At 37.7% G+C, this 25,374-nt stretch overlaps 4 protein-coding genes across 7 annotated transcripts in view; all 4 read right to left on the bottom strand.

The window, feature by feature from the left end:
* The window catches only part of LOC6495684 (probable global transcription activator SNF2L2), a 31,199-nt gene extending 29,021 nt beyond the window's left edge, over positions 1 to 2,178 (bottom strand). Inside the window, exon 1 of one of the 3 annotated variants that reach the window (XM_032450096.2) lies at positions 1,311 to 2,178. In XM_032450096.2, the coding sequence (XP_032305987.1) occupies positions 1,311 to 1,524 (214 nt within the window). In that variant the 5' untranslated portion in view covers positions 1,525 to 2,178. The remainder of the gene's footprint in view (positions 1 to 1,310) is intronic. The other 2 variants (XM_032450098.2, XM_014907966.3) reach the window with 2 other exon arrangements.
* A 1,630-nt stretch (positions 2,179 to 3,808) lies between these two features.
* On the bottom strand, positions 3,809 to 19,444 carry LOC6495681 (calmodulin). 2 transcript variants are annotated; one of them, XM_032450470.2, is made up of 5 exons: positions 19,429 to 19,444; positions 18,611 to 18,771; positions 14,865 to 15,039; positions 12,111 to 12,353; positions 3,809 to 8,485 (listed from the first exon to the last, which is right to left on the bottom strand). In XM_032450470.2, the coding sequence occupies exons 2-5, from the start codon at positions 18,611 to 18,613 to the stop codon at positions 8,457 to 8,459; spliced, it is 450 nt and encodes a 149-aa protein (XP_032306361.1). In that variant the 5' UTR covers positions 18,614 to 18,771; positions 19,429 to 19,444; the 3' UTR covers positions 3,809 to 8,456. The 2 variants fall into 2 exon arrangements, with proteins under 2 accessions (XP_032306361.1, XP_001959373.1); XM_001959337.4 differs by lacking the exons at positions 18,611 to 18,771; positions 19,429 to 19,444 and adding an exon at positions 15,114 to 15,185.
* An 868-nt stretch (positions 19,445 to 20,312) lies between these two features.
* LOC6495680 (V-type proton ATPase subunit D) lies at positions 20,313 to 21,598 on the bottom strand. Its single transcript, XM_001959336.4, has one exon. It carries the CDS (start codon positions 21,455 to 21,457, stop codon positions 20,411 to 20,413), a length of 1,047 nt encoding a protein of 348 aa, XP_001959372.1. The 5' UTR covers positions 21,458 to 21,598; the 3' UTR covers positions 20,313 to 20,410.
* Positions 21,599 to 22,871: 1,273 nt separating this feature from the next.
* Positions 22,872 to 24,524, bottom strand: LOC6495679 (golgin subfamily A member 6-like protein 22). Its single transcript, XM_001959335.4, has 4 exons — positions 24,247 to 24,524; positions 23,599 to 24,193; positions 23,394 to 23,543; positions 22,872 to 23,330 (listed from the first exon to the last, which is right to left on the bottom strand). The coding sequence occupies exons 1-4, from the start codon at positions 24,248 to 24,250 to the stop codon at positions 22,997 to 22,999; spliced, it is 1,083 nt and encodes a 360-aa protein (XP_001959371.1). The 5' UTR covers positions 24,251 to 24,524; the 3' UTR covers positions 22,872 to 22,996.
* Positions 24,525 to 25,374: the final 850 nt, after the last annotated feature.

Genomic DNA, 25,374 nt, shown 5'->3' with positions numbered 1-25,374 from the left:
AATTATAATTACGAGCAAGTGTGCTTACAACATTTTCCAGTTTGCTGCAGCTAGCTGGGTTGACGTTTTTGTTATATGTATACTCGCCTACTGGTAGTTGTGGGTTTTATTCTGCTGTCGGAGCGTTCTGCTTTTCTTGCTGGCGATGGGACCATAAATTTTAAATTAAGTTGCAATGCCCGTCGGCGGTTTTGCGTTATTGTTGCTGGCCGGGCTTTGCTTTAACATATTTGCAATATACTGCGTTGACAGCTGCAAAGTCGGCAACTAGAGCCTGACTAATTGTAAATGATATATAGAAACTTATATAATTTGTTTAAAAATGTTTAAGAAATTAAGTCTTCTTAGAAAGTAAGGCTTTGCTAGAACCAGCTGCAAACTATAGTACTTAAAGTAAGATTTTCATAAATTACCTTAAAATACTATATTTTTCACAAACTTCTAAACCAAATTCAAGTTTTTCACCTTTCGCCAAAAAACTATTTCCGCCTTGCCCTCCTTTCCACCAAAATCTATTTTCATACAAATCTTATTTTTTGATCGAAAATAGAATATTGTAAGCTTGTTGGGGGTTTTCCGTTGTATCTTAGTATCTAAGTATCTTAGTGTTTGCAATCAACGCTGACAAATTGCCAATCGATTTTGATGCGCCAGACATCGGCGACGGCCTCTGTCACTCAAAATCCCCTCCTGCACCACTACACCACTCCGCAGCCATTGAGGCTTCTTTTAAAATCGAAAAATTTTTGTTTGCGTTTTGATGATTGCCGAAGACAATGAAATGACAATCAAAGTCACGTGCCACCCCGCCAGCTGCAAAAAGTTGCATGCAAATTTATGCGAAATGAAAGGATACAACAAGGGACGGCATAGAAGATGAAATCGTTAGGGAAAAAGGGCAAAAAAAAAAATGGAAAAAAAAATATACAAGCCAAGGTAAAAATAAGTATCATTCGAGAATGAATCGTTTTGATTGCCAGGGACATATGCTTCGATTGCTAATAGTCTTGGGCCTCATTTCAGAGAACACAGAGCCCTGCTGAACAAATACAACAATTGCATGCCAACATCTTGTCTCCACGAGCTCATTATCCCATTTATGCCAAATGATTACACAAGACATTTTCCGGTCTTATTAGAATTATGATTAACCCTCAGAAGCCCTTATTCTCTTCTTATTATAAACAAAAAAAATAATAAATAATAAAATATTAAAATAATATTGTTTATAACAACAATTATTTAAAAAAAAAAATATTTGCCTTTTGAGGGTTAACCTTTTTAGAACCCTTTTAACCCCTCTCACTCACCTTTGTTGCCGGGTCCATTGGCCGTCTGCAGCGAGGACATCGGAATGGCGAGACAATTGCGCGGCGGTGGCGGCACGGCCAGGGCCAGATCCTGCGGCGGTTCGGAGCGCGGACACGGCGTATACGCAATCTTGCTGCCACGTCCGGGCGTCGGACTTACGCGAGCATGTCGCCCCCCGGTAACGGTTGCTCCCCCGCTACCCCGATCGCTCATCGTATCCTGTCGCTTTTCTTTACTGGGAAATTAAATGCATTTTGCAGTGGCATCCGCTCCACCTTTTTGGATAATGGTGGACTTCTGCACTGGCAGCGTGGCAGCCTTGGAACCCCCCGTGCTTATGGCATCTCGTTTTCCGGCTATTGTACGTCAATATCCAGGCACTTTATGCTTATGCTAATGCACAGATTGCGAATGTCTCGGGGTTATTGAGAGTGCGGACTTTGGGGGGAGGTGGCTTTTATCCCCACCTGAAACGGTGCATTCAATTGGCAGCCGGCAGAGGCTGCCACCGAATGGGGTGGCGGCAGGTTACAAATACGACGAAGAAACAAAAAAAAGGAACGAATCAACCTGGTGCGACCGTGAGCAAGGCTAAGGATGGCGCAAGGACACCAGCGCGAACACAGATACAAAGTCAGGACGCACACACGATTCGAAACTCTACCAAGTCCTGCAACTGCACTCTCGTCCTTACTTCACATGCCACTACTGCAGCGGCGGCATTACACGAGCCACAACCGCCTGCGCCTGCCACAACACACGAGCAACAATCGAATCGGAGCGGGAAAAATGAAAAGTTTTTTTTGGCGACCGTGCGACTTGCACTCCTCGATATCCTGCTGGCGACTGAGGCAGCTGAAATGTGTGGCAAATAGGAAGGCGACAGCTTCTCGTGCGGCCAGGCATAAAAATAACAAAATGCCGACGGTCGCAGAGCAGTAGGACGGCAGCGCAGCAGCAGAAGTAGCCCCCCAGCACTTGAAGCTACAACGACAAATTCCGAAAGGGGACGAGCGCAACAAAATCAAAACAAACAAAATACAACGGCAGTGGCAGTGGCAGCAGTAGCGGCATCGGCATATGCCAGACCTCGTGTTCATCCCACCACTCCACTCCTGCACCACCATTTCTCTGTGGTGGCATCGTCTGCGTTGCACTGAGCGAGCTTACCGCTTCCTGCCAGCGTAAAGCTCTCGGACTTGAACTTTTTCATTCACAAAAATATGAGCTCGAGGCTGCCAGATCTGGCGAATTAAATACCAGGGCTAACGTGGCGTATACATGATATTCCAAAACTTTATTTTAACTTGATTTTCGATCCATATTCTTGAAAACATATTTTTAATAACAAAAATAGAGCTTTTACGTAGAACAATTATTGAAATTGACCCAACAGGCGTATGTGTGATATATGTCAAAAATAATTGGTTAATGGGGCGTATGCGTAATATTTAATATAGTTGGAGACTCCAAATATGAAAAATAAATATGAAAAATTTTATTTCTATAAATGATTTTAATGATTATAATACTTCTACATCAATAATCTCCTTTAAATATATTACTATAAATATTATAAGCTTTTTCCCAAAAAAAGCTTTTAAAAGCTTTTAGGTTTTAAGGATAAACCTTTTAAAAGCTGAAAAAGGCTTTAAAGCCCTAAAAAAAATTTTAAAAAGCAGTAAATTTCATTTTCAATAGATTTTAGTTCCAATTTAAGTCCAAAATCCGCAAAACCCCAGAATTTGTTAAAAAGAAACAACGCCAACCCTTTAAATTGTATATTCTGTTTTTGTCTTTATTGAGTTTTTGTTTTGTTTTTTTTTTTTTTATGTTTGCCTGTTAAGTAGAATAGAATTATTAAAATGGTTTTATATTCGATTCGTTTTTCCTGGTTTTAACTTTCCAATTACACAGATTTGAGTGTTAATTAATGGTATTTGTTTTGCCTTTGATTTTGTGTAGTTTTTCATTATTTTTCGTCTGCAGTTTTGTGGCTTCGGTTAACTCTGATTGCGGGTATGGAATATAATACCCTAATACTTTTTATACTTTATCCTCGGAAGTGTTCGCCTTTCTTTTCACTTTTGAGTTATAAACAGTTTTAGTATGCCGCTTGGAAATTTATATTTGATCAGTTTAATTACAATTTAGAGCTTAGAAGTTACAGTTCATATATATATAGAGTATATATATGTTAGATTCAGTTTTCCTATGGGTTTCTTGGTTTTGATTAGGTGATAGCTTCTTTAGCTAAAGTTATGACTGCTGCGGCACAGCTGCACTCTCGTAATGGTAGGTAAAGCTTTGGATATTTCATATTTCGATACTCTTTATATAATGTTTAACATTGGTTGCCTCGCTTAATATTAGAATATTTTGTTAAATCCTTGAAATCTGAATCGATGTCTCAGAGCGCTGTAGCTGTTTCTACTTCATCTTTCTTATTATTTTCGATTTTTCAATTGGAATATGCAATTCTCTTATTTTTTTTTAGCATTTTCCACAACAAAAGTGTTGGCAAAAAACGGGTTAAATGGGGCTGTGGTGTACAAAAGTGTTAAATTGGAATACATCCACGAACTAAATGTTAGCATACATTTTTGGGCGGCTGAATAATCTATAATCATATATTTCAAAATTATATACAACTAATTTGTTGGTAAAACAATGTATTCTAAATTAAAATAATTAAAAAAACATCTCCACTCTTAGTTATAATTAACTTTATACATTGTTTTATTTACTAGGTGTAATATTTTATGGAGTATATTGTAAAGGCCTACATTATTTTTGCTATTTAAAGCCTAATTGAAAGCCTAACACCAATAGTTTCAAAAACAATCAAATGAAGACATTATTCTTAATGTATTTTTATTTAATTAGAACTCGGTTACTCTCGTAGACACTCAGTGCATTCCGATTGGAGGAGATTTTAGTGCAGGAACGGGCCTTCTACTTGCCTGACTTATAGTAGGTACACACGGTTATGGTATATTGGACATCAAGAATAACTCGCATATTCGATACACTGATGTATTTATGTATATATATTTTAGGCTTTCTTCAAATACGGTTGAAATCTCATAATAGGTGGTTTCTAGTGCATACATTTAATGTATAACTCGTTAAATTCTTATCGGATTAAAATGGGGCTTATCGGTTTCGGGAGTTTCCAGTTCCAGCGATAGTTCCCTAGTCTCCCTGGCCACGGGATCTCCTTAACAATCCGCATTTAAGTTTAAGCTTAATTTTTTTTTTATTTTGGAGGAGGAGCATAGACGATTAGATTTAAAAATGTAATCAACTTGACTTTGGAGCTCAGCAATCTTTTATCGCAAAACAGAGCAAATCCCAGGGGGTATGGGATGGGAGCCAATTGGGATGATGACTGGAAAAGATGGAAGTGATGTGTCTGTGAAATATACTTGTCTTTTAGCCAATCCATAGAATTTAGAAAAAATAAAACGACAATTTTGGTTTGTTTTGTTTCGAGGTTTTTAAAATGTTTGTGTATTTTTTTTTTTTTTTTTGCAAAGAAATTTGTTTTTTTTTGTTCTTGTATCGCTTTTTGATGATTATAGCTTTTGTTGCAATTTTTACAATATTCGTAATTATATTTATATATATATATATATATATAGCATTAATTATATATTTTTTTGCATATATAGATATAGGCGCGAGAGTGTTTTTGGTTTGTTTGCCTTTCGATATATTGTAACTTGCTAAACACTAAGCATAATTTAACAAGATTTTTTTTCGTTTTTTCTTCATGATCCATTTCTTTGACTGCCTTTTGCTATGCAAACGAAGAGAAATAAATATTTATGCAAGTTTTGATTTGAAAATCGAGAAGCACAGAGAATCCAGCCTCCAATGTCACAAGTGACGCACTTCGGCACACAAAATTTGAATTGGAAATGCACTCCATTGGGACACTCTCGAGAAACGGGAGAAGTTTTTGTTTTTTTCGAGCATACTTTCGAGGTCGGCGGCCAGGGTTGTCGCCTCTCAAAAAGTAACCCACTAAAGTTTACATTTCTTTCTTTAGATTTTTATAAATTTTAGTTTTTTGTTTTATTTATAGTTATTGAAAAATTCGTCAGTGTTAAATTTGCCGGCAATTTTTTGGAGTTATTTTGCATTTTAAAGATTTCATTTCATTAAAACATTGCACAAATTTTCGCTACAAAATGTATCATTTATTTTATATTATTTTTTTTGTTTGTTTGTTAAAAAAAGTTATAGAAAAGTGTTTTGTTTTCATTAATATTTGTTTTTCGTTTTTTATCATTAGCGCAAAATGGTGTTTTTTGTTTGTTCAAATTTTGTCGTTGCCCTTCAGAGCGTTCTGTCCAAAGTCAAGCAAAACACAAAAGTAATTATAAAAAACTCGACTTAAATATTATAAACGTAGAAAAAGACACAAAAGTAATTTGCATACATTTTCTAAATAATGTCTGTAGTTAAGTTATACTCACAGTTGATTTATGCAGTGGAGAAGAGTTAGAGTTAGCATTAGGAAAAAGATGGATGTAAAGGTGATCTATAAGGATATAAGGGTGGATGGTGGAAAAAGGGTGATAAAAGGTGGATAGTGAGGCATGGATAGATATCAGTTTAGAAGACATCAACGACGCGTTCGTTACAGTTGAAACAGTTGAAAAGAAAACAAAGGTTTTCGATATGAAATTAAATTAAAACCAAGTACAGTTCAGTTAGCTTTTGGTCGCGCAGACTTTCTGTTTTTCAAAAATTTAATATTTCTTTTGGTATTTTTTGTTAACTAGGCAGCAATTGGATATTGATGGAAAAGATAGTTAAAGACAGATAGAATAGATTGTTGGGTAATGGAGACAGAGAGAGAGAGCGGGGTTAAAGGTTAAAGCTTTGCGGTTGCTGTGGTGCCAAGGAATTGCAGTTGTTCTGGTTTTTCTTGTTTTTGCTTTTGGGGCTGCTCTAACCTCAACTTATACCGTTATGTTCGTATATTACTTTATGTTACGCTTAGTTAGAACTCTCTCGCCTTTCGCCTTCTTCTAAAATTTGCTTTTCTTCTCTCTGATTCTTCTGCTTAAATTTAAGACAATTGTCTTTGCATTTTGCTAGTTTTTTAATTCATATGTATAATTTATTTATAAATATATATATATATTTTTTAATCAATATATATAACTGTTCCGATGCTGTTGCTTCTTTCACATCGTCTTCTTCTGCTGCTTCTGTTGTTATTGTTGTTGTTCTTCTTCTTCTATTCTTCCTTCGCTGGAGCCACATCCGTTATGGTGTTGCAGCTCCCCGCCATACTTCCATACTTCGTCCTTCTTCTTCCTTTCCTTATATATGTGTGTGTTTGATGAAATCGTCTTCTTCCTTCTTCTTCGTCCAGCTCTTCCTCCGCTTCGTCTCGCATATAAATATTTAATTTCATATCTCTTTATAATAAAATTATGTTACTTTAGATTTGTTTTTCTTTTAAGTACATTAGGTATATATTTATATATATATATATATATGTATATATAGAGTTCCTTTTCATATTTATATTTGTAATAGTAATATATTCGGGTTACTTGTTTTGCTGCCGCTTAAGAACTAGAGAAATGTGAGTTGCTGTTTTGGTTTTTTTTGTGGCGTTTTTTTTTGTTGCATTGTTAAACGTTAAATTTGCTCATAAATATGTAATATCGCATTGTAGGTAATTTATTATTATTTTTTTTAATTTTTTACTTAAGTTTGCTACAAATATGCCGTGCCGACAAACATCAGCTGCCTATCAAGGACCTTTTGGACTGCGGTCCTGCTGGTCCTCGTACAGCCCCCAAAAATATGCCTCCTCATCTTATATATCATCTTCGACTTTGCTGCGCGCCACATTTTTGGTTTTTAATTTAATTTTATATCGAAAATGTATTCGTAGTTGGTTTCTTGTTTTTTGTTTTTTTGTAATTTTTATTTGTTTTATTTTTTTTTCTTTATATTTATTAATTTTAAATTTAAATATAATTTAATAAGAAGAATTTGTTGTTGTTTGATTTTACATTATTTATAATATATATATGTTGTATTTATAATATATTTTACTTCTTGTTCTGACATGTCTGTGTGTGTGTGTGTTTGTGTATGTGTGTGTAAGTGGAGTAGGTGTGTGTTTTTTGGAGAGGTGTGTATGAGAGTGTATTTTTTTTTGAGGAGAGTGTCTATATAAACTTTGCCAGTTTTGCAAAAATTTCAAATATTTTTCATTAACAGTTTTTGTTTTTATTTGTATTTTTATTTGTTGTTGTTTTCTTTTAGCTTTTATTTTTATTCATTCTCGCAACGAAATCGACAAATTTGTTTTTGTTTATACTTTAAACACAATTTTCTAGCTTACAGATTCGACTTTTCTTGCAAATTTTCATCTTAAGTGTTGAAAATCGCGTGAAAAACAAAATGCAGCGCCGCCATCGCACCGCCATCGCAAGGCGGTCGGAAGCGACCCCCCCAAATCGGAAGCGCCCTCTATTGGCCGCTGGTTCTGATCTGGATCAGGATGCTGCTGGAGCCGCCATTTTTTTTTGTTTTGCTGCTGCTTGCTTCACCGTCTGCTTCTCTGCTCGCCATCTTGTTCTCCATTGGGTTTTATGTTTCAGTGTAGAAGTGGTAGTAAACTTGTTTCAACATGCGATTTTTTGTTGTTAATGGCTGCTGGTTGTTGTTGTTGTAGTTTTTAAACGGTGACTTCATTAAGTATGCTGTTTGTTGTTGTTGCATTAAAATTATGTTGTTTCGTTTGTTTAACCTTTTTTTTTTTGTTTCAGTTTATAATGTAATTAATTTCTTTTCTCTCTGAATTCGGTTTCTTTTTTCATTTTTTGCTTGTTTAAATTTTCTTGCTTTTGCGTTCTTTTAAGTGTAAGTTTCATTTGTTTTTAAGTTTCTTAAATGTTGTTTTTTTTTTTCTTTTTTCATCTTAATTCTTCTTTTATGTTGGTTGTTTTTTGCTTAACTCTTTGTTGTTGTTTTTTTGTTGTTTTTTTTTTTAAGATCTTTTACTGGGGTCCATAGCAACAGCGTGGCGCGATGTTATTGCGCACAGCTACAGTCTTCGTCAACATCTTAAAAAAATAGAAAGGCTTAAAAAGAAATAATTTAACGCTTCACTTCGATGTCATCATAGTCACGAATTCTGTAATGAAAAAAAAAAAGAATGAAATATTTATTAGTATAAGTATAAAAAACATGAATAAAAATCCCTTTTTTTAAATCAATATTCCATATAATTACAGCTAAAGAACATTAAAGTGGTGTGCTCTGTCATTAACCTTCTACTAATTTAAGACGCCAATTAATCAATATCAAACGAGCAAAAGCAACAACAACAACAACAATACCAAAAGCTAATCAATAAGACAAACGAGCAAGTCACGAGATGTCTAAAAAAAGAGCGAACAAGCACAAGCAAGCACAAAATTTATTGAGTGCACAGACTCAGACAGTCAATCGCCAGAGATTATGTGTACTTTCTTCTCTCTCTCTCTGCTTTCTTCCTCGTCCCAAAAATAGAAGACAGAGGAAGCACCATGCAATAAAGACATTTTTTTTGCAACAAAAAAAAAAATAGAAAGAGAAGGCAAGGAAGCTGCATCATCGAGTCAATCAATAGGTGACAATAAAGGGGAGTACAACAGGGAGAGAGAGTGAGAGAGAAGGAGCCAGAGGCAGAGCCAGAAGATAATGCATTCCCTGGCATGCGTGTGCATGTCTGGGTGTCCCCAATTTATCAGGTGTTTGCCTGTATCTATTTTTAAAAGGATGAAAAGTGTGCGATGGTAATGCCGCTGCTGCATCTGTTCTCGTTGATTGCACTTCTTCTTCGTCGCCTTGGATGACTGCATTTTTTAAATATTTGAACAAAATACAAGGGATTGAGGGAATAACAGAGACGGCAGAACTCTCAAGTGGGTGGGTTTTTTTTTTATAGGATTTCCCCCTTAAGGGCCTACACTAAACCCATTTTTGATAATCTAATCAGGAAGTATGTATGTCTAGAGCGATAGGAGTTATCGATGTTTTTTAGGAAATTTACCACCTCTACAAGACCACCTCTATGTTATGCCGTTATTCCACCTGCCACTCGACACACCTTTTCTAATAAACCCTAAAAGCCATCGAAATAAAATGTTATTGGCCAAAGTTCAGGCAACGCCCGGAAAAGGGCTAAGCTCGAAGGGGAGCCCTTGACATTTGACTAAAATTTAAATGCAGAACTTTTTGATTAAATCTGAGTCCTAAAACAACAGTCCTTTGACAGTCACGCCTCCTAAACTGACCACTAGAGGTCTTATAACCTAAAATGCTAGAACCAGTTGAGGATTATAACAAGAGGAGTGAGATAACTTTGTTTTAGGATATTTTTAATTTTTTTTTTTTTGTTACTATTTTCCAGCTACCTTGGCCAACAAACTATGTATATTTTGAGTAAATTTTTCTTGAATTTTATTTCAGAGTAGAGCCCCCCCCTTGCACGCTTTTGTGGTTCTGTTGTTTATCTTTCGTCAATTTGTTTACATTCGCGAAACTAACTTGCTCTAGCTATCTTTTTCCATCTCTAAGGTTGTTTTATTTTTTTTTTTTTTTCTATTTCTGTTCAGATACTTTTGGATCTCACCTTTCCCAAATGCCCTCCCCTCCTCGTCAGCTAATTTTTTGGAATTTTTTCATTTAATTTGTTTTTCTTTGTATTTTGTTAAACATTTTATTTGATTTTTGGACTTGTTCTTGTACGAATGGTGTGAGTTTTTTATCTGGCAAAAGGCCAAAGTAAGTCTCATTTCGAATCCCATTCCCCCAATTTTTTTCCCATTTTTTTTTTCTCTGCATATTCATTGTTTGCGCCATAATATAATTTTCACTTGCAGGCCGGACCAGGCCGGACCGAGCCGGCAAGACAACAATAAAGACTTTGGTTAATTGGCAATAAGCAAAATGGCAACAATGCGCATTTTATATTTACGTTATGCTGATTCGACCAACCCCCGGACCAGGCCAGGTCCGAGAGATTCATGTTTCTACATATATGTAGTCCCCCCCTTTTTTTCCGCTGTGTAAGAGGAAATTAAAGAAGAATATTGCACAATATTTATATATTTTATTTTAATTGTTGTTTCCCACTCTCGGCACTGCCTGTAGGTTAAAATCATTTAAGAGCGGAATTTACGCGCGACATTTATTTTTGCTTTTTAAAAACATTTCAATTTCGGTGTCTGAAAAATGCTGATTAAGAGGAGAGACCAGTGACAGTCACAAGGAAAAATAAAATAGCTATCCTTATCACTTTATGTTACCAAGAACTACAATATCTGACAGTTTTAAGTGTTTTTCTGACTGTGTTTTTTTTTAAGTGGAACTAATCCTCTATTTTATCAGACTTTTTTTTGACAGAAAATTCACTAGAATCTAAAATCTATATAGTCTAAAATTTAGTTAATGATCATTTGTTTAGATTATTTAGAAACCTTTTCGCTATTTTTATGTATTTTGTTCATAAATTACTTGTGATTAATCTATTTGATCCGAGAAATGTTTGCAGCGTTAGCCAAAAACGATTTCTATTTGAACTTGAAGACTATATAGACTATATATATGTATGTCTATATGGTATACCCCCTTTATAGTATATGTAGTGGAAAATACTATCCGATTTTAATTGCTACTTTTTCCCGGTTTTTTCCCCACACGCCAATAGTTGGGAGGGGAGGAAAAACAACAAAAGGAAAAATTTCTAAAAAGGGGGTGGGTGGAGGATATGCCATGGAAAGTGTTTTGAAAACTATGAGGATTTTCTTTGGGGGTTCTATGTTCCACAAATTTGTTCCATTTTGTTTTAATTTTTTATACGCTTGCAAAGGGTATTAGAATTTTAATCAAAAAAGTGTGACCAGCCTCCTATGTGTTCACCTCCTGAGCTGTTTTAAGCATGTCAGTCTGGCGCGTGTCCGCCAATATGTTTCTAAGCTAATTACTCTCTCAGTTTTAAAGCTATGGAGTTGAAACTTGGCACACAGCTTCCTTTACCTTCTAGGCAGTATATAAGTAAGAATTACAAGGATTGGTAGACTTTTTTTTGTTCTAATAACTGTTAGCAAGGGTATTTAAGCTTCGTCTTGATTAAAAAATAGACAATAATTTCTTGATCGTGTTCTTCTCACCCAGAGACCGATGGTGCTGAGATATGAGGTGTATTTGCTCCTCAATTGGAAAATCAATTTTCAAGCAATTAAAAAAAAAAGCTCACAAAGAACACAAGCATTTTTTCAAATAAAAATTCAGTGAACATGGCACACACTGATATTTATTGGCAACAAATGAAAATAGGCATTACTTTAATGAGTCAGTGAGAGAGAACTGAGTGCTCACAGGAGGGGAAGATCATGTGAATTAGCCATATGACACAACAAGTGCCGGATTGTGAGTCAAATGCAATGGCAGGCCCAGAGTGATTCAATCACAGAGGTGGTGCCAGGTGGCAGGTGCCAGGTGGGAGGTGGGAGGTGCCAGGTGGGAGGTAGGAGGTGCCAGGTGGTGGTGCAACAACAGACAGATCCAATTAGTGGCTAAACACGCGACCCTAAAAGAAAGCACACTCGAATGCTTGGCAATAAATGTGAAAATAACGTAAGCGACACCTTACAAAAAAATTCGACATACAAATTAGTTGTCATCCAAAGAAAATTACCTAAAAACTCATAGCTCATATGGAAATATTAATTTAAAATATAACTATCTTTTTTATGGTTTTTATGAACACTTACCTTCGTAATTGACCTGACCATCACCATCGATATCAGCCTCACGGATCATCTCGTCGACCTCCTCGTCTGTGAGTTTCTCGCCCAGATTTGTCATCACGTGACGCAACTCGGCCGCTGAGATGAAGCCATTACCGTCCTTATCGAACACTCTGAAGGCTTCTCGGATCTCCTCTTCACTATCGGTGTCCTTCATTTTGCGTGCCATCATTGTAAGGAATTCTGGGAAGTCAATTGTACCATTGCCTAAAAAAAAAAAAAAATAATTAATATTGTTGCATACTTTGTTGGGGGATTAAGTAGGGGGGTGCTATTATAATAAATTCAAGTCAGGGATAAGCATTTCTCTTCATTATGTTTGTTTGCAAAAGTTTCCACATCATACTCTCCCCCATGACCCAGTGATGCCCCACGGCTGTGTACACTACTTAAGAGTCTGCCTTTTTTTTGGGGCCACCAACCGACTGAAGGACTTAAGGACCTCCTTCCAAGCATATTTTCTTTCATATTTGCCTAAGCCCTGGGGGTGTCTTGGATGCCAGCACCTTACTTTCCTCCATAAACTGTGCCGAGATAAGTCCTCCTAATCCGTTTTTGCTGTTAAATCATTCTCCAAATATTTTCCCACTAAAAAGAGCCTTAAAATAAAGTCCTCCAGAACCGAAATTCTTGTTAGACTAATTGAAAAAGTTTCCCCTCAAGTTTAAAGTTAAGCCAAATAGTTGAAAGAAAACAACTTTTGGCCTTAATTGTTATTGACTGACTTTCTTTTTTGGGGCCATCATCTCGACCAGGACCTGAATCCTAGCCTCCATCCTAAAAGCAAATGGAGCATGGCTATCATTTTGTTTCTTTTTCATTCGAATTGAATGTGCTTTTTATTACTTTGCTGGAAATGGTTTTTCCTCCCCATTTCCACAGAAAACTTTTCATATATGATTGCTGAAAAAAAAATCTAGTTCTTTTTTTTAGATTGTTTTCTCAACTGGCATTTAGATTTAATGGCCCTTAGTAGATTATTTTAAACTAAAAACAAATAAATAATTTCAAAACTCATCACTTAATTCCACTTTTTGTCTAATGGAATGATTATTATTCCATCGAGGGCCAAAAAAATATGCTTTTTTTTTCGAATAAATATCGACGGGTGGCTTTAGTTTATTTCGATTTGTGTTTTTTTTTCTGTTTATGATTCTATTTAAAACATTTGACGCGATTTTCTGTTGCTTTTGGCATTTTCTCGTTAGGATTTCCCCCAAAAACTGAAACAAAAAAAAAAATAAAATAGAACTGAAAAGCAGAAAATACCAACTCATCATTTAGAAAATTTGTTGCCATTTTTGTGTTAGACGCTTCTTCATAATCATCTTCATGGGATGGCCCCATGTCTGGCGGGTTTCTTTTTTTGGTTTCCATTACGGCATCCCCCCTTAGATATTTTTTTTCTTGGCCTGTTCAGCGATTCGCAACGTTTCGTGCAAAATTTTTCAGACAATTTACAATTTTAATAAGAATTCTATTTCTTTTTTTTTTTTTTTTTGTTCTGAATCCTAAATATAGTATATCTTACAGATACAGTAGAGCTTAGAGATGAAGTTTTTTTGACTCTTACTTTTAGGTTTTATTATTTTGTATGGGTTATAGTGGCTTATAGCCATAATATAGCTGGTATTACCAACAAATTGCAATAATTTGCATTCAGTTCGAGTTTCGGACCTGACTGCCACGTCAAGTAATGAATTTTTAATGTTTCCGTCACATTTTTATTCCTGGCATGTGAGTGGGTGATTGGACTGGCACTGCCAGAGTGCATTTTGGAGCAAAAAATGGAACAAAAAATAGTATAATTTGTAGAAATGCCAGCGAATAAAGTTGCCTTCACAAAAAAATGCTGGAGGAGATGACTCCCAAGTGGCGACCTCCCCCCTCAGAGACATCTCTGCTATTTTTAAAACTATTTTTAGCTCAGTCCGTGATAAACAGTTAGTCGAGGGTCCTTTCTAACTGCATCACTTATAGCCAGAACAAGAATAAAAAAAAATTGGATTATGTCCTGCGCCTGCGCTTGAAACCCAGCTTCGGAGTGTGCAGGATTTTGCAGATTTTGTCCTGGATATTTTTATTTTTTTTGCCCAAGACACACACACACACACAACATCCACGTGCAAGCGCAACAGCAGGGCCAGGATATTCAGAAAAGGATATTTGGGGCGGGGACACTACTGACTGCAAAAGTTATGAAAGAATAAAGGAGGGGAAAAGGATATCCTTTAAGGATATTTTTATCTATTACTATCTCTAGATATATATATTTTTTTAAATATATATTTTTGGCGCGCGGCGCCTGTCGCCTGATTTCGTCTAAAATCAAAAATAAAATTGATTTTTATTCCCGCCCCGAGAATCTGTTTTCGTCTGATGTTACACTTCAAGACTTGTCTCCGAAGAACAACCACCTTTTGTTCCGAAAATTCGAAAAAAAAAAAAAAAAATAAATATATTAAACACATTAGAGGCTGCCAAAATATTTTAGTCATCTATTATTAACCCCTATGACGTGTTTTTGTTGCATATTTTTAGCCAAGAAATGATTTTCATTCTTGTTCCCCTCATGTCTCGTGGAGAGAGCATCGGTCTGATCGGTGTCTGTCGGTCGAGAGAGAGAGAGTACTCTCTCTCAAGAGAGAGTAAGAATGAGAGCGAAACGGGTTAAAAAGGGGAGATGATCTCCTTGGTCTAACTGGAAGACTAACTTACCGTCGGCATCGACCTCGTTTATCATGTCCTGGAGCTCGGCCTCTGTGGGATTCTGGCCCAGGGAGCGCATAACTGTTCCCAACTCCTTTGTTGTGATGGTGCCATCGCCGTCTTTGTCGAATAGCGAGAATGCCTCTTTGAACTCGGCGATCTGTTCCTCTGTCAGCTGATCGGCCTGTGAAAATATACAAAAATAATTATATTAATTAATTTGCAACAAGAAATTAAGGAATCAAAAGTAAAACAAACCATTTTAAATAAATATAATACACCTACTAGCTGCTAGTGAGTGGCTTGGAGTTAAGGATACCTGCTTTCTGAAATACTTTTCAAAGACATCTCCGTTCTAGAGATGCCATTTCAATGTTAAAAAAAAATGTAAAAAAAAAAAAGTAAAACTACAAACAAAAGGAGAACAATTGTATTTAATTTGCATAATTTTGCGTATTGTTTGTCGACCAAAAGATACAATTCTATCTGTATCTGTATCAGTATTTGTATCTGTATCTATGCAGTGGTATCTTTTGGTGTTGAGGTGTTAAGTTTCCGCTGAATCAACAAAAAAAAAAACAAAAAACCAACAAAACTTGACGTCAGCAACTAAATAAACACAAGAAGATACTTTTCTGATGATATACATATATCTAGTTTTTTGTTTTATTGTCATGCGAATGACAAGGGACGTGTGAGTTGTCAGTTTCAGGAACCGGAAACCCCAAGAGTTTAACCCAAGAAATGCTATACAAGATCTATTATTATTTTAAACAAACTATTTAGTTTTTAAGTCACATACTTTCCCAATAACCCAGATATCTAATCATAGCCCTAGGGCCCAGTTTAACCTTTATGGACAACTTCCGTTGGCAGCACCAACCAAGTGGGTTAAAATCATCAGCCAATTTGGCATTGGAATTATAGCGCCCCTTTAACCCTTATCTAATCGCATAATTTTTTGGACAAATTTAAAGAGCAAATAGGTAGTGGCTTTTGGGCCACAATTTGTCGCGTTGGCGTCGTGTTCAATTGAATTTGCAGAGCTTATCGCTTGAGATAAGGCCATAGCCCGTAGTAGCTGGCAGTAGGGGGTTATGTCATATTTGGCGACCGTGACTAAGCTACTGAGCTGAAAACCCGCCCACAGATTCCATCTAAAAAGTGGCCTTAAATGGTAACCATTAATCGAGGGGAGTGGGGGGTGGGGGACCTAATTAGTAATCCATTTATATGCGGAATCAGAACTCTTACTTTTGATTATTATTTTTTATTTATTTTTTTTTTTGTAAATAATTTTTTATTTAATTTTCTGTTTATCTGAGTCTCTCTGACTCATATATGGTATCTTATGACCTCACCAGACCCCTGCTTTCCGACAAAAAAAAAAAAGCAAACTTTCCGCAAACAATAATTCTTAAAAAACAGATAAAAAAAATAATAAAAAAAAAAAAGAGTTTGAAAGAAAACCTTAAACCGTTAGTTGTTTGAAACTCTAAACTGGTTGCCGGCTTGCCGTTTTTTATTTCTCAACCTTAGACGCCTCTTTTTAGAGTCTAAACAATATTTTTTGCCGGTAATAACCGGTTCGGGTTAGTTTCATGAATGGCGGGAGGTATTCCTGGCTTTTTGGTAACAAACTCTAATGAAAAAAAGGAACTGGAGATCCCAGATGAGACATAATATCCATGATATATGATCGATGAAGTCATTGAGTTATGATTCATTGCATTTATATTTTAATTTTCCGGAAATACTCAAATGGCTTTGGAGGAAGAGATGAGGAAGAGCGGAAGATCACTAACTGTTTGCCCGTTTAGGCCAAGTTAGCAACAAAAGTTGAAAAAATTGAGCACGTAGAGCTATTTATTTTAATTAAAAGCTGTTTGCATTCTGCGTGAGCTGTAAAAATTGCTAATTAAATTAAGCGACGCCAGATGAGGCCCAAAGAATGCCAATAAGATGATGATGAAGAGGAGAGAGAAGGAGGAAGAGAAAGACAGGAGGCAAAAGAGGCAAGGCTTCTTATCAAAAAAGCACAAAAGGCAGAAAGCCAAATAGAAGAAGCGGCCGAAAGAAGGCGACAAGAAAATTGGATTATGTGGTTAAGCGGCGTCTAGCAGGAATTTTTCTTCATTTGCCTCATCTCCCATTCCCCCATTCCCCATATTCCCCCATTTGCCTGTTCCGTTACAATAAAATTCTTGTGCGAAAAGGCAAAGTGGAACAGGCAGCCGCCAACACACATACACGCATACTCACACACACACATACACACACTCTCCCCAAAAACGCACGAACATGGGGAGCCGAACGCAGACGAAGGCGAAACAGCAAAATAACCGCAATGCGGCAAATGAAACGGTTATGGAAGAAAACAACAAAAGGCAGGCACCGATAAAAGTGCCAAACGCGAAACACACATTCGAAAAAGAAACGGCAAAAAAGAGAGTGTGAGAGAAACGAAACTGTGTGAAACGGTTCAGAGCGAAACGGTTCAACTGAGCGCTGCGCAACCATAACGCAGAGAGTCCGCAAAGAGAGAGAGAGAGACATTCCGCGAAAAGAATTTTTTCAGGTAGCCGAGTCTAACCTCACTTTTTGCGGCCAAATATGCGGTAAATAAAAAATACAATCAGAAAGCGTAAATAGACGAACAGCCAGTCAAAAGAGAGAAGACGAAGACCCGGCGATTCTGTTGTTCATCAATATTCTCACACTAACATTTTTACCCCCCCACTCCCTTCCAACTGATAAGCCGAAAAATGAAGGAGACAGGGAGAGAATGAGAGCTTTTCTATAATTTTCAGGGATCTTTTTTGAAAAATTGCTGATAAAAGTGGCGACGATGGCAACGCGTGCAGAAACAAATTTGGTGAAAAATACATTTGATTTATGACTGCACCTATGTATGTACCTCCCCCCCTTAGAAGGTGAGGTGAAAAGGGGGAGGGGGGAAAAGTCGCCGCTCGCCGCTCGAGATGCTGATAAGAATTTGAACGCCTGATTGGATTTCTGAGAGGGGCTTGGATGGATGATTTCACGAGCGTCATCAAAATCATTATATACTATAATTATTATATTTTATAGAGTATATAGTACAGTAGTATGGCGTCGACCTGATCGAGAGTTAATAATTCGCGTGTGCGCCAGACCAGCCCAGCCTTGGCGGAAAAAAAAAAATTATTATTTTGACGAGTGACGTGACATGTGTGGAAATTCTTGCCATTTAATTGTACTTTATTTTATATTTTTTTATATTTATTTTCAACCTCTGTTAAAGTTCAAAGACATTGATAAGGGTTATATATTATACATATATGTATAAATATATTTTTTTTAATTTTTCTTTTAAATAAACCAGTTTTTTTTTTGTTCTTGTTTTATTTTTGGGGTGAAAAAAAAAAAATTGTAAACGAAAATTTTGTCCGGGGACAGCTGCTTTTCAACGGGGTGTTGTTCCCCTCTATGTGTGTGTGTGTATTATAGTGTGTGTGTGGAAAGCCGTTAAAACCATATAAACAACATCTAATTGGGAAGCCGCCCCAAATGCCCCCCCAAAAACCTCTCCTCTCTCGGGGTCGCTGGCTGACTTTGATTTTTCGCAAAAACTTTGTGTGTGTGTGGAAATTTCAATGGAAATTGTGGTAGCCCACCCCCCACCCCCCTACTCACTAGCCACCACACTTTGTATAAACAGAAAATAAAAATGCACATGTTTTTCAGCAGCCAGAAGAATATCTTCATAAACTTACCATTTTTGTAGGTTTTTTTTTGTGTTTTTTTTGGTAGGTGACGAAGTTTAATCCGCTGCTGCTACTGCTGCTGCTGCTGCTTCTGGTGCTGCTGGTATGTGTGAGTGAGTGGAATTACGGAACGCGCGTTAAACTTAATTTTTTTTAAATAATTTAACACACTGCAAAAGATTAAGAAGAAGAGGTTGGGGGGTATTGGATGAACTGGGATTACTTTTTAAAGAAAAAGAAAGAAACTGCCAGGTGTAGCTTGGAAAAAAAAGAGCGTCTTCTTCAAGAATCAAAGAAAAAACATAAAAAAAATGTGTGTGTAAAAAAGTCGCCGGAGGTAGCGAAGCGGCAGACGCTTTTTTTTTTTTTCCTCGCCGTGGCAGTTTTCTTCTTGAATTCTGTGTTTTTTTGTTGCTGGCCGAATTTAAAACAAATTTTCGCCTTGCGTTTCTTTTTCTTTTCTTTTTTTTTTGTGGCTTTCATTTCGGGTTTTTTTTCTTATATTTTTTTTCTATTGTGCGAAATATGCCAAACACACGCGCGCACACGGCAGAAATTCTCGTTTATATAGTAGATAAATGTGGCGAGGAGAGCTAATATATATGAGTTGCTCGGATTCGGATTTTATACAGATATTTGTTTCATTTTTCTTTTTTTTTTTTTTTCTTATATTTTTTCATATATTTCAGCGGTACTTCAAAATATGGCTTTTTTTCGCGGAATTCGGCGTGGCAACTCCTGTGCTCCTTTTGCCTTCTCTGTTCTTGTTTTATTGCTACTATATGTTAGATTTTTTTTTAAAGAAACTAAAAGCTATGCGCTGGCACCTTTATTCCGTAACGGTCGACAAAAATTTTAAATTTTCCGAGTGCGATTTTGCTTTTATACGGTGTCTCTCTATTGCCGTTCGCGAAGCAGCGCCCACAGCGAGAGAACGCAGAGAGAACGCCATTGTGTTTGCCCTCTATTCTCTCTCTTTCCGCTCGTTCGTTTTTATCACGACGAGCGCTGATTACACCCTACAAAAGAGTCTTATCATTTCAGCTTGGTGTTGGGATTCCCACTTTTAAGATGATCATAAAATGGTTATAAAAAAATTATCACAAGTGTTGATAAATTTCAAATTGGCAGTAGTTTCTAAAGACATTTTTAGACTGCCAATAACCAATAAAAAAAAGTTGCTTTCATGCACTGCATTGTAAAAAAAGGATATCAAGAAATATGTTTTCATATCTTATCATCAAAAATCATAAAACTATAAAAAAGGGTATTTTTTAGTCGTTTTTGATATATACTACTTTTTCTGTAGGTTAACATTCTGTTAAGCTTCGTTTTTTGTATGGCCAGAGAGCCAACCGGTCGAATCGGTAATGTCTCTTTCTGTTAATGCTGTGTTAACTAGACGCTTTTCTGTTAAAGTAATGTTAATAATAAAATATTATTCTATATTTTAGGTTAATAATTAAAATAAAAACAATTTTTGATCATTTTATTTAACTCTACGAATATTAAAAAGAATAGCCCAATTTTTTATAGGTAGAATCATTAAAAACCTAACCGGTTAAAGTATGTGGGTTGCGCAGGCGCAGTGTGAGAAAACGTTAAAAGACCGTTAAAGCTTGAAGTTTTGAAAGTTGAATTTTTATGACTGGATTTTTATTTAAATTTTATTTTATTTAAATACCATAATATGGTAAGTAAAACATTGATGGAGTAGTCACTAGAATTTAATAAAAACGTTCAAAAAAGTAAAACATCTTTTCTACTTTGATTTGGCGCTGAATTCTTCGCTCTGCTGCCTCTTGAGATTCATTTTTTTTCTTCTTTCTTTTCTTCTAGAACCTTCTTACCGGCCTGCTTTTCGATCGTAAAGCTGGATAGGCTCGCGTGGAGCATCCGCTTGGTACTATAGAGATCTCCGCTGCTAACCCTCGGATCCCGCTTCCGGCCCACAATGTCAATAAGACTCCGGGTGGTTATAAAGGATGTCGGCTTTGGAGCCTCTCCCCGGCCCTCCGCCTCCATGCGATCCGCTTCTCGACGCTCCCGGGCTGTTCTACGGGCAGTGCGTATACGCCGTTTCACCTCCTCCTCCTGGAACTCGTTGTCGTCGAAGGCGTAGTCCGCCACCGGATGCTGGGCCGTGCCCTTTCTCATGTAGACTTCCAGTTCCTCGTCGGTCATGTTTTTGGTTTTGATCAGTTCGGTGAAGGCCATCTTGGCCTCCAGCTGCTTGGCCTGTGATCTTTTCAGTCGGTAGAAGTCCTCTCGCTCAAACTCCTCCAACTCGCCTTGGATATAATTGTAGGTGTTCTGAAGGATGGGTATCACCACATGCTCCAGGGCATTAACTCTCATATTGGTCTGACGGGAGGCGGCCTCCAGCATGTGAATCTGGTATTCCAAGGAGGCCACTTCGGTCAAGCTCTTCAGAGCTTCCAAATAGGCTTCACGAATCCGGTTAACCTGAATACCACCGCAGCTGAGTCCTGCCAGGGGAAATGCTCCTACACCCTTTGTCTCCAGTTCGAGAACGTTTATTGTCACGCCCACGATTTTCATTTGAGTTTTACGGAGGAATGTTGTTGCTGTCCGGCTGGAGCCCACCATCTGTGGCTTGAAGTCGGTGCCCAGGAGATTGGCCTTTGCCATCGAGAATATCGCCTCCCGAAGGCTGTCATCCGCCATCTCGTCCATGTCGGCAAAGTTTTTCTTCAAATCCCGCAGCTTCATGTCGATGGCGTCGCGTTTTCGCTTCAGAAGGTTAACACCTCGCTTTCCGGCCAGCACGCGATGCTTCATGAGCACAGAGTTGGCTCGCGAGGGGAAGATTGGAAGGATGTCGCGTTTGGCCATCGCAAAGGTGGTTGTAGAATTCCGAGATCTGGCCAAAAGTCAGGCAACCTACAATTTCTAAAATTTTCTATTGGGTTCTGAACTTTTAGTGTTTTTTTGTCAGTTCATTTTAAAGAATTTAAACTTAAACTTCCTCTTTCGTCACCTACCTGATGACAGCCATTTTCAGTAAAAGAGTGTTGAGTAATTAGTTTTTATGTTATTATTTATGTTTGTGAAACATAACCGTTAAACAACACTGGGTTGGTCCGATCTTAAGTATTATGGTCAGTTTATTCAAATAATTTTATATTACATATATTTATCTTAATGAAATGAAATTGTTTAACCTTAGATTAAATATTACCAGTTCAGTTATCATATAAATAAATATAAAGAATGTCTTGCTTCATTTGTAGTTGGGAAAATCTTTATCGCTTAACAACACTGGCCCCTACTTCCGGCCCCCTTGGAGATGCGTGCGGCCATTATAATGCAAAATATAGGAGCCGGGTACGCTAGCGGCCATTCCACTGGGTATTGCCACATTGGACATTGGCCATTGGACGGCAATTTTGCGCATTTTCCAGCTGCTGGGGCGATGTTCGCTGTACGCTTTCCTTTGCCGCAGCGAATTGTCGCAATGTGGCGCCGCTTGGTGCAACGCAGCCTTGGCGCATTTCACATTTGCAACGCATGCCAACAAGTTAAGTATGTTAACCTCTGGAAAATTAGACATGCCAAAAGTGTTGACACTGTCGGGGGGGGGGGATGGTGATGGAGGAGGTGCGAGGGTGGGGGGGAGGGGGGTCTAGGTAACGAAAACGAAAATGAAGTAACAATGCAGCAAACATCGGGCCAGGCCAAAAGGGCGTTGTAGTTGTCGTTGTCGTTGTCGCTGGCGACGACAGCAATGCGCCATTTTTCGTTCTCCCCGCAAGACATGAAAATTCGGCTCGTCCTCTGTCTTTTTTCCCCTCATTCTTCCGAGTGTGTGTGTGTGTGTTGGGTAAACATTTTCTCTCTTGGATTTTCGCAATCGCAGAGGAAGCCCTACAAGCCGCCCTCGCCTGCACCACTTTTCCATGCGTTTGTTTGAAAATTTATCGCAATTCGATAAGAAATCAAATGTCATTTCGTTAGATTGCAACTTTTTTGGAAATGACTTTGTATCTGGACAGCTTTTCTGATGAACTATGAGCTATATGCTTTGTATTTTTTAATTGGTTTATCCTTTTGAGGCTATTCTCCAGGACGATAACTGTTTGTTCTCGTGTTGGCAGTAAAAATAAATGTGTTTTCCGGATAAATGCTAACCAAATAACACATAATTGCAAATAAACATTTGTCTTTGCTCTAACGGGATTATTCATTTGCATATGTATGTGTACAAGCGTATGTGTTGCGAATGCCCAAAAAAGTATGCTACAAAAACTAGAACGCATATAAAGAGAAGATTCTCTCATTTATTTATTATTTTATTGCCATTGGCAACTCTACAAATGTACCGTTAAGTACAAAGTAGAAAATATAAATGTATTGGAAGTGTAAAGTGAAAAACTATTTTCCTTTCTTGCCCTTTTTGGCCAAACGCTTGTTCTTCTTTCGCTGCTCCTTCTTCCATTTGCGCCAATACTTCTGGATCTTGGCCGCCGCCCGGTTCATCATGAAGATCATCAGTTTCTGCTGCTGGAGACGACGCTCCTCCTCCTCCCGCTTCACCACCACAGCCTTGTAGATGCGCTCCTCCTGCTTGTACGTGATCATGAACTCGTCCAGTAGCTTCTTGGCCGCCAAGTACTGATTCTCCTCGTCAATATTTTCACGCATTTTTTCGCCCAAACTGACATCGTATTTTTTGAGAATACTTTGAAGTTGCAAGAGTAGCTTGTTTCTAAAAGGGTTTTTTTTTAATTAAAAATTAAATAAAAATTAATGAAATTAGAGATTAATTAACTTTTCACTTCTTAATTCCATTTCTTCGCGTAGGTGCTTGAGAGTCATCTTCTCGTAGGCCTCCCGGGCGGCGATCAGCTCCTCCTCCAGCTCCTTCTGCCGATCCAGACTACCCTTGTGGTAGATTCTCATGGTCCTGTTGCACTTTTCTCTAAAAAAACAAATAATAAAAAATTATATATCTAAAACATATACTTTATACCTACATTTCATTCTGTATTGCCACATTATTTTGCCATTTTTTGTTGGCCAGATCCTCCTCCACCTTCATCAAGTATATGCCCTTGGCGGCCGTCTTCCACTTCCCAATGACCTTCTGAAATGCCAGACTGGCCTTCAGTTCCTTGATCTTCTTCTGAATGTCTACATTTTGATGGTAGATGGCATGCAGCTTCCTTTCCTTGGTGATCTCACTCCGGGAGGATCGGTGGAGGTGCATGTGGGCGCTCTCCAGGAGGAAGTGAAAAGCGGCCAGCAGTTGGCGATCACGATCCTCCAGCGAACGCATCAAATGAGGGAAGAACCGATGGATCCGATGATTAACCAAAAAGAAGTCCACGATCCGCATGGTAGTGTGATCGTGGGGCAGCTTGGAGCGTCCTGTCTGCTTGCCAAGGTATTGGATCATGTCGTCGATGGGCTCAAGGACCTCCTCATAACGAGTTCCCTTCAGGACACGTTTCAGCTCCTCTGGATTCTCCAAGAGTTTCGGAATTATCATTGCAATCTTGATGCGTTCCATGGACATTTGAAGCATTCGTTCCACTCCCTCCAATCTCACCTGGCGTTCGGCGGTTTTATCTTAAAGGACATCGTTATCCTTATTTTCTGAAGAGTTCTTCTGCAAGACTTACCCATTTTGTTGTTGTATTTTGCACAAATCTAGAAAGATACAATTTTCTTCCCCTTAAAGGATCCAAATATTTCACTTTTCCATAAGATTCTTTAGAATTTTATTAAATCGTGGGTGGTTTCTTCCCGTTTTTCTACTTTCTTGTGTGAAAATGTATCTTAAATAGTTAAAAATAACTTCTGAAACTGAAAGTCTGTTAATTGGAGTCTTTGAAATGTGATTCTGTTTTTATATTTTTCTGTATCTTTGTGTCAAAGTTGTCAAGTCTTCTGAGCCTATTTTGTTAGTGTTTTGATGCCGCAACAAAACTGGTTACTTTGTTTACAAAGTTGCTTTGGTAACACGTTGTGGAACGTGTGGAATTGGACACTCGAATCCCCGATCAAGGACTAAGGACCAAGTTTTTCTCAGTCATAAACAAAGAGGGGCCCAAAAGTCTTGCCTAGAAACTTTTCCCAAGTACAGCTGCTGACAATAGTGGTGGGTGGATGGCAGTGGGTGGTTGGGTGGTTAGTAGTGGGTGGTTGGGTGGTGGGTGAGTGGCCATGTCGCATTATGTCAACTGGTGTGGCATGAATGAAATCTGCAGCAGCAATGCAAACGTACAAAGAAGAAGCAGAAGCAGGAGGTGCAGGTCCAGAAGGATGGAGGATGGTGGACTAACTACTTGAAAAAAAAAGAAAACCATGAGAGAATGAAACGAACAAAACAGGGTGGTGAGGGGGTGGAGCTTTTCATTCAGGTGGAAAAACTACCTAATGAAAATACCTTGAAAATAATGACCAAAAAAAAGGATATGCGTTGCTAGATAGGAGATACTTTGAAATATTACGTATACGCCATGTTGTTCCATAGATAAATATAAAAATTAACAGAAATTAACAAATATTATTTAATTTAATTTAATTAAAAAGAAATTTCAATTGAAATTTCATTTCGTTACTGATTCCATTCCATTTCCATTACGTTTCCTCTCTCTCTTTCCACCTTTCCTTTCAATTTCCCCGGGTGAAAACGCAACAAGTAAGAAGAAGCATCTGCCAAAGGAGCGAGGCCAAAAGTTTCCAGGCACCAGCAGGGCGAGAAACAACAAACAACAACAACAACAACAACAAAGCTAGCGATGACA

The sequence above is a fragment of the Drosophila ananassae genome, chromosome 3L (genome assembly GCF_017639315.1).
Source record: "Drosophila ananassae strain 14024-0371.13 chromosome 3L, ASM1763931v2, whole genome shotgun sequence".
NCBI lineage: Eukaryota > Metazoa > Arthropoda > Insecta > Diptera > Drosophilidae > Drosophila > Drosophila ananassae.
The sequence above is the reverse complement of the archived record's forward strand: the minus strand, read 5'-3'. Positions and strand labels throughout refer to the sequence as shown.

Excerpts from the sequence above, each read along its gene's own strand:
- LOC6495681 (XM_032450470.2), bottom strand. Across the intron at positions 12,354-14,864 it reads AAACGAGGTCGATGCCGACG|GCAATGGTACAATTGACTTC; the intron begins GTAAGTTAGTCT and ends TTTTTTTTTTAG. Across the intron at positions 8,486-12,110 it reads TGGTCAGGTCAATTACGAAG|AATTCGTGACTATGATGACA; the intron begins GTAAGTGTTCAT and ends TTTTCATTACAG.
- LOC6495679 (XM_001959335.4), bottom strand. Across the intron at positions 23,544-23,598 it reads GTGGCAATACAGAATGAAAT|AGAAAAGTGCAACAGGACCA; the intron begins GTAGGTATAAAG and ends TTGTTTTTTTAG. Across the intron at positions 23,331-23,393 it reads ATGGAATTAAGAAGTGAAAA|AAACAAGCTACTCTTGCAAC; the intron begins GTTAATTAATCT and ends AAACCCTTTTAG.
- LOC6495680 (XM_001959336.4), bottom strand. The coding sequence starts at position 21,457 with ATGGCCAAACGCGACATCCTTCCAATCTTCCCCTCGCGAGCCAACTCT.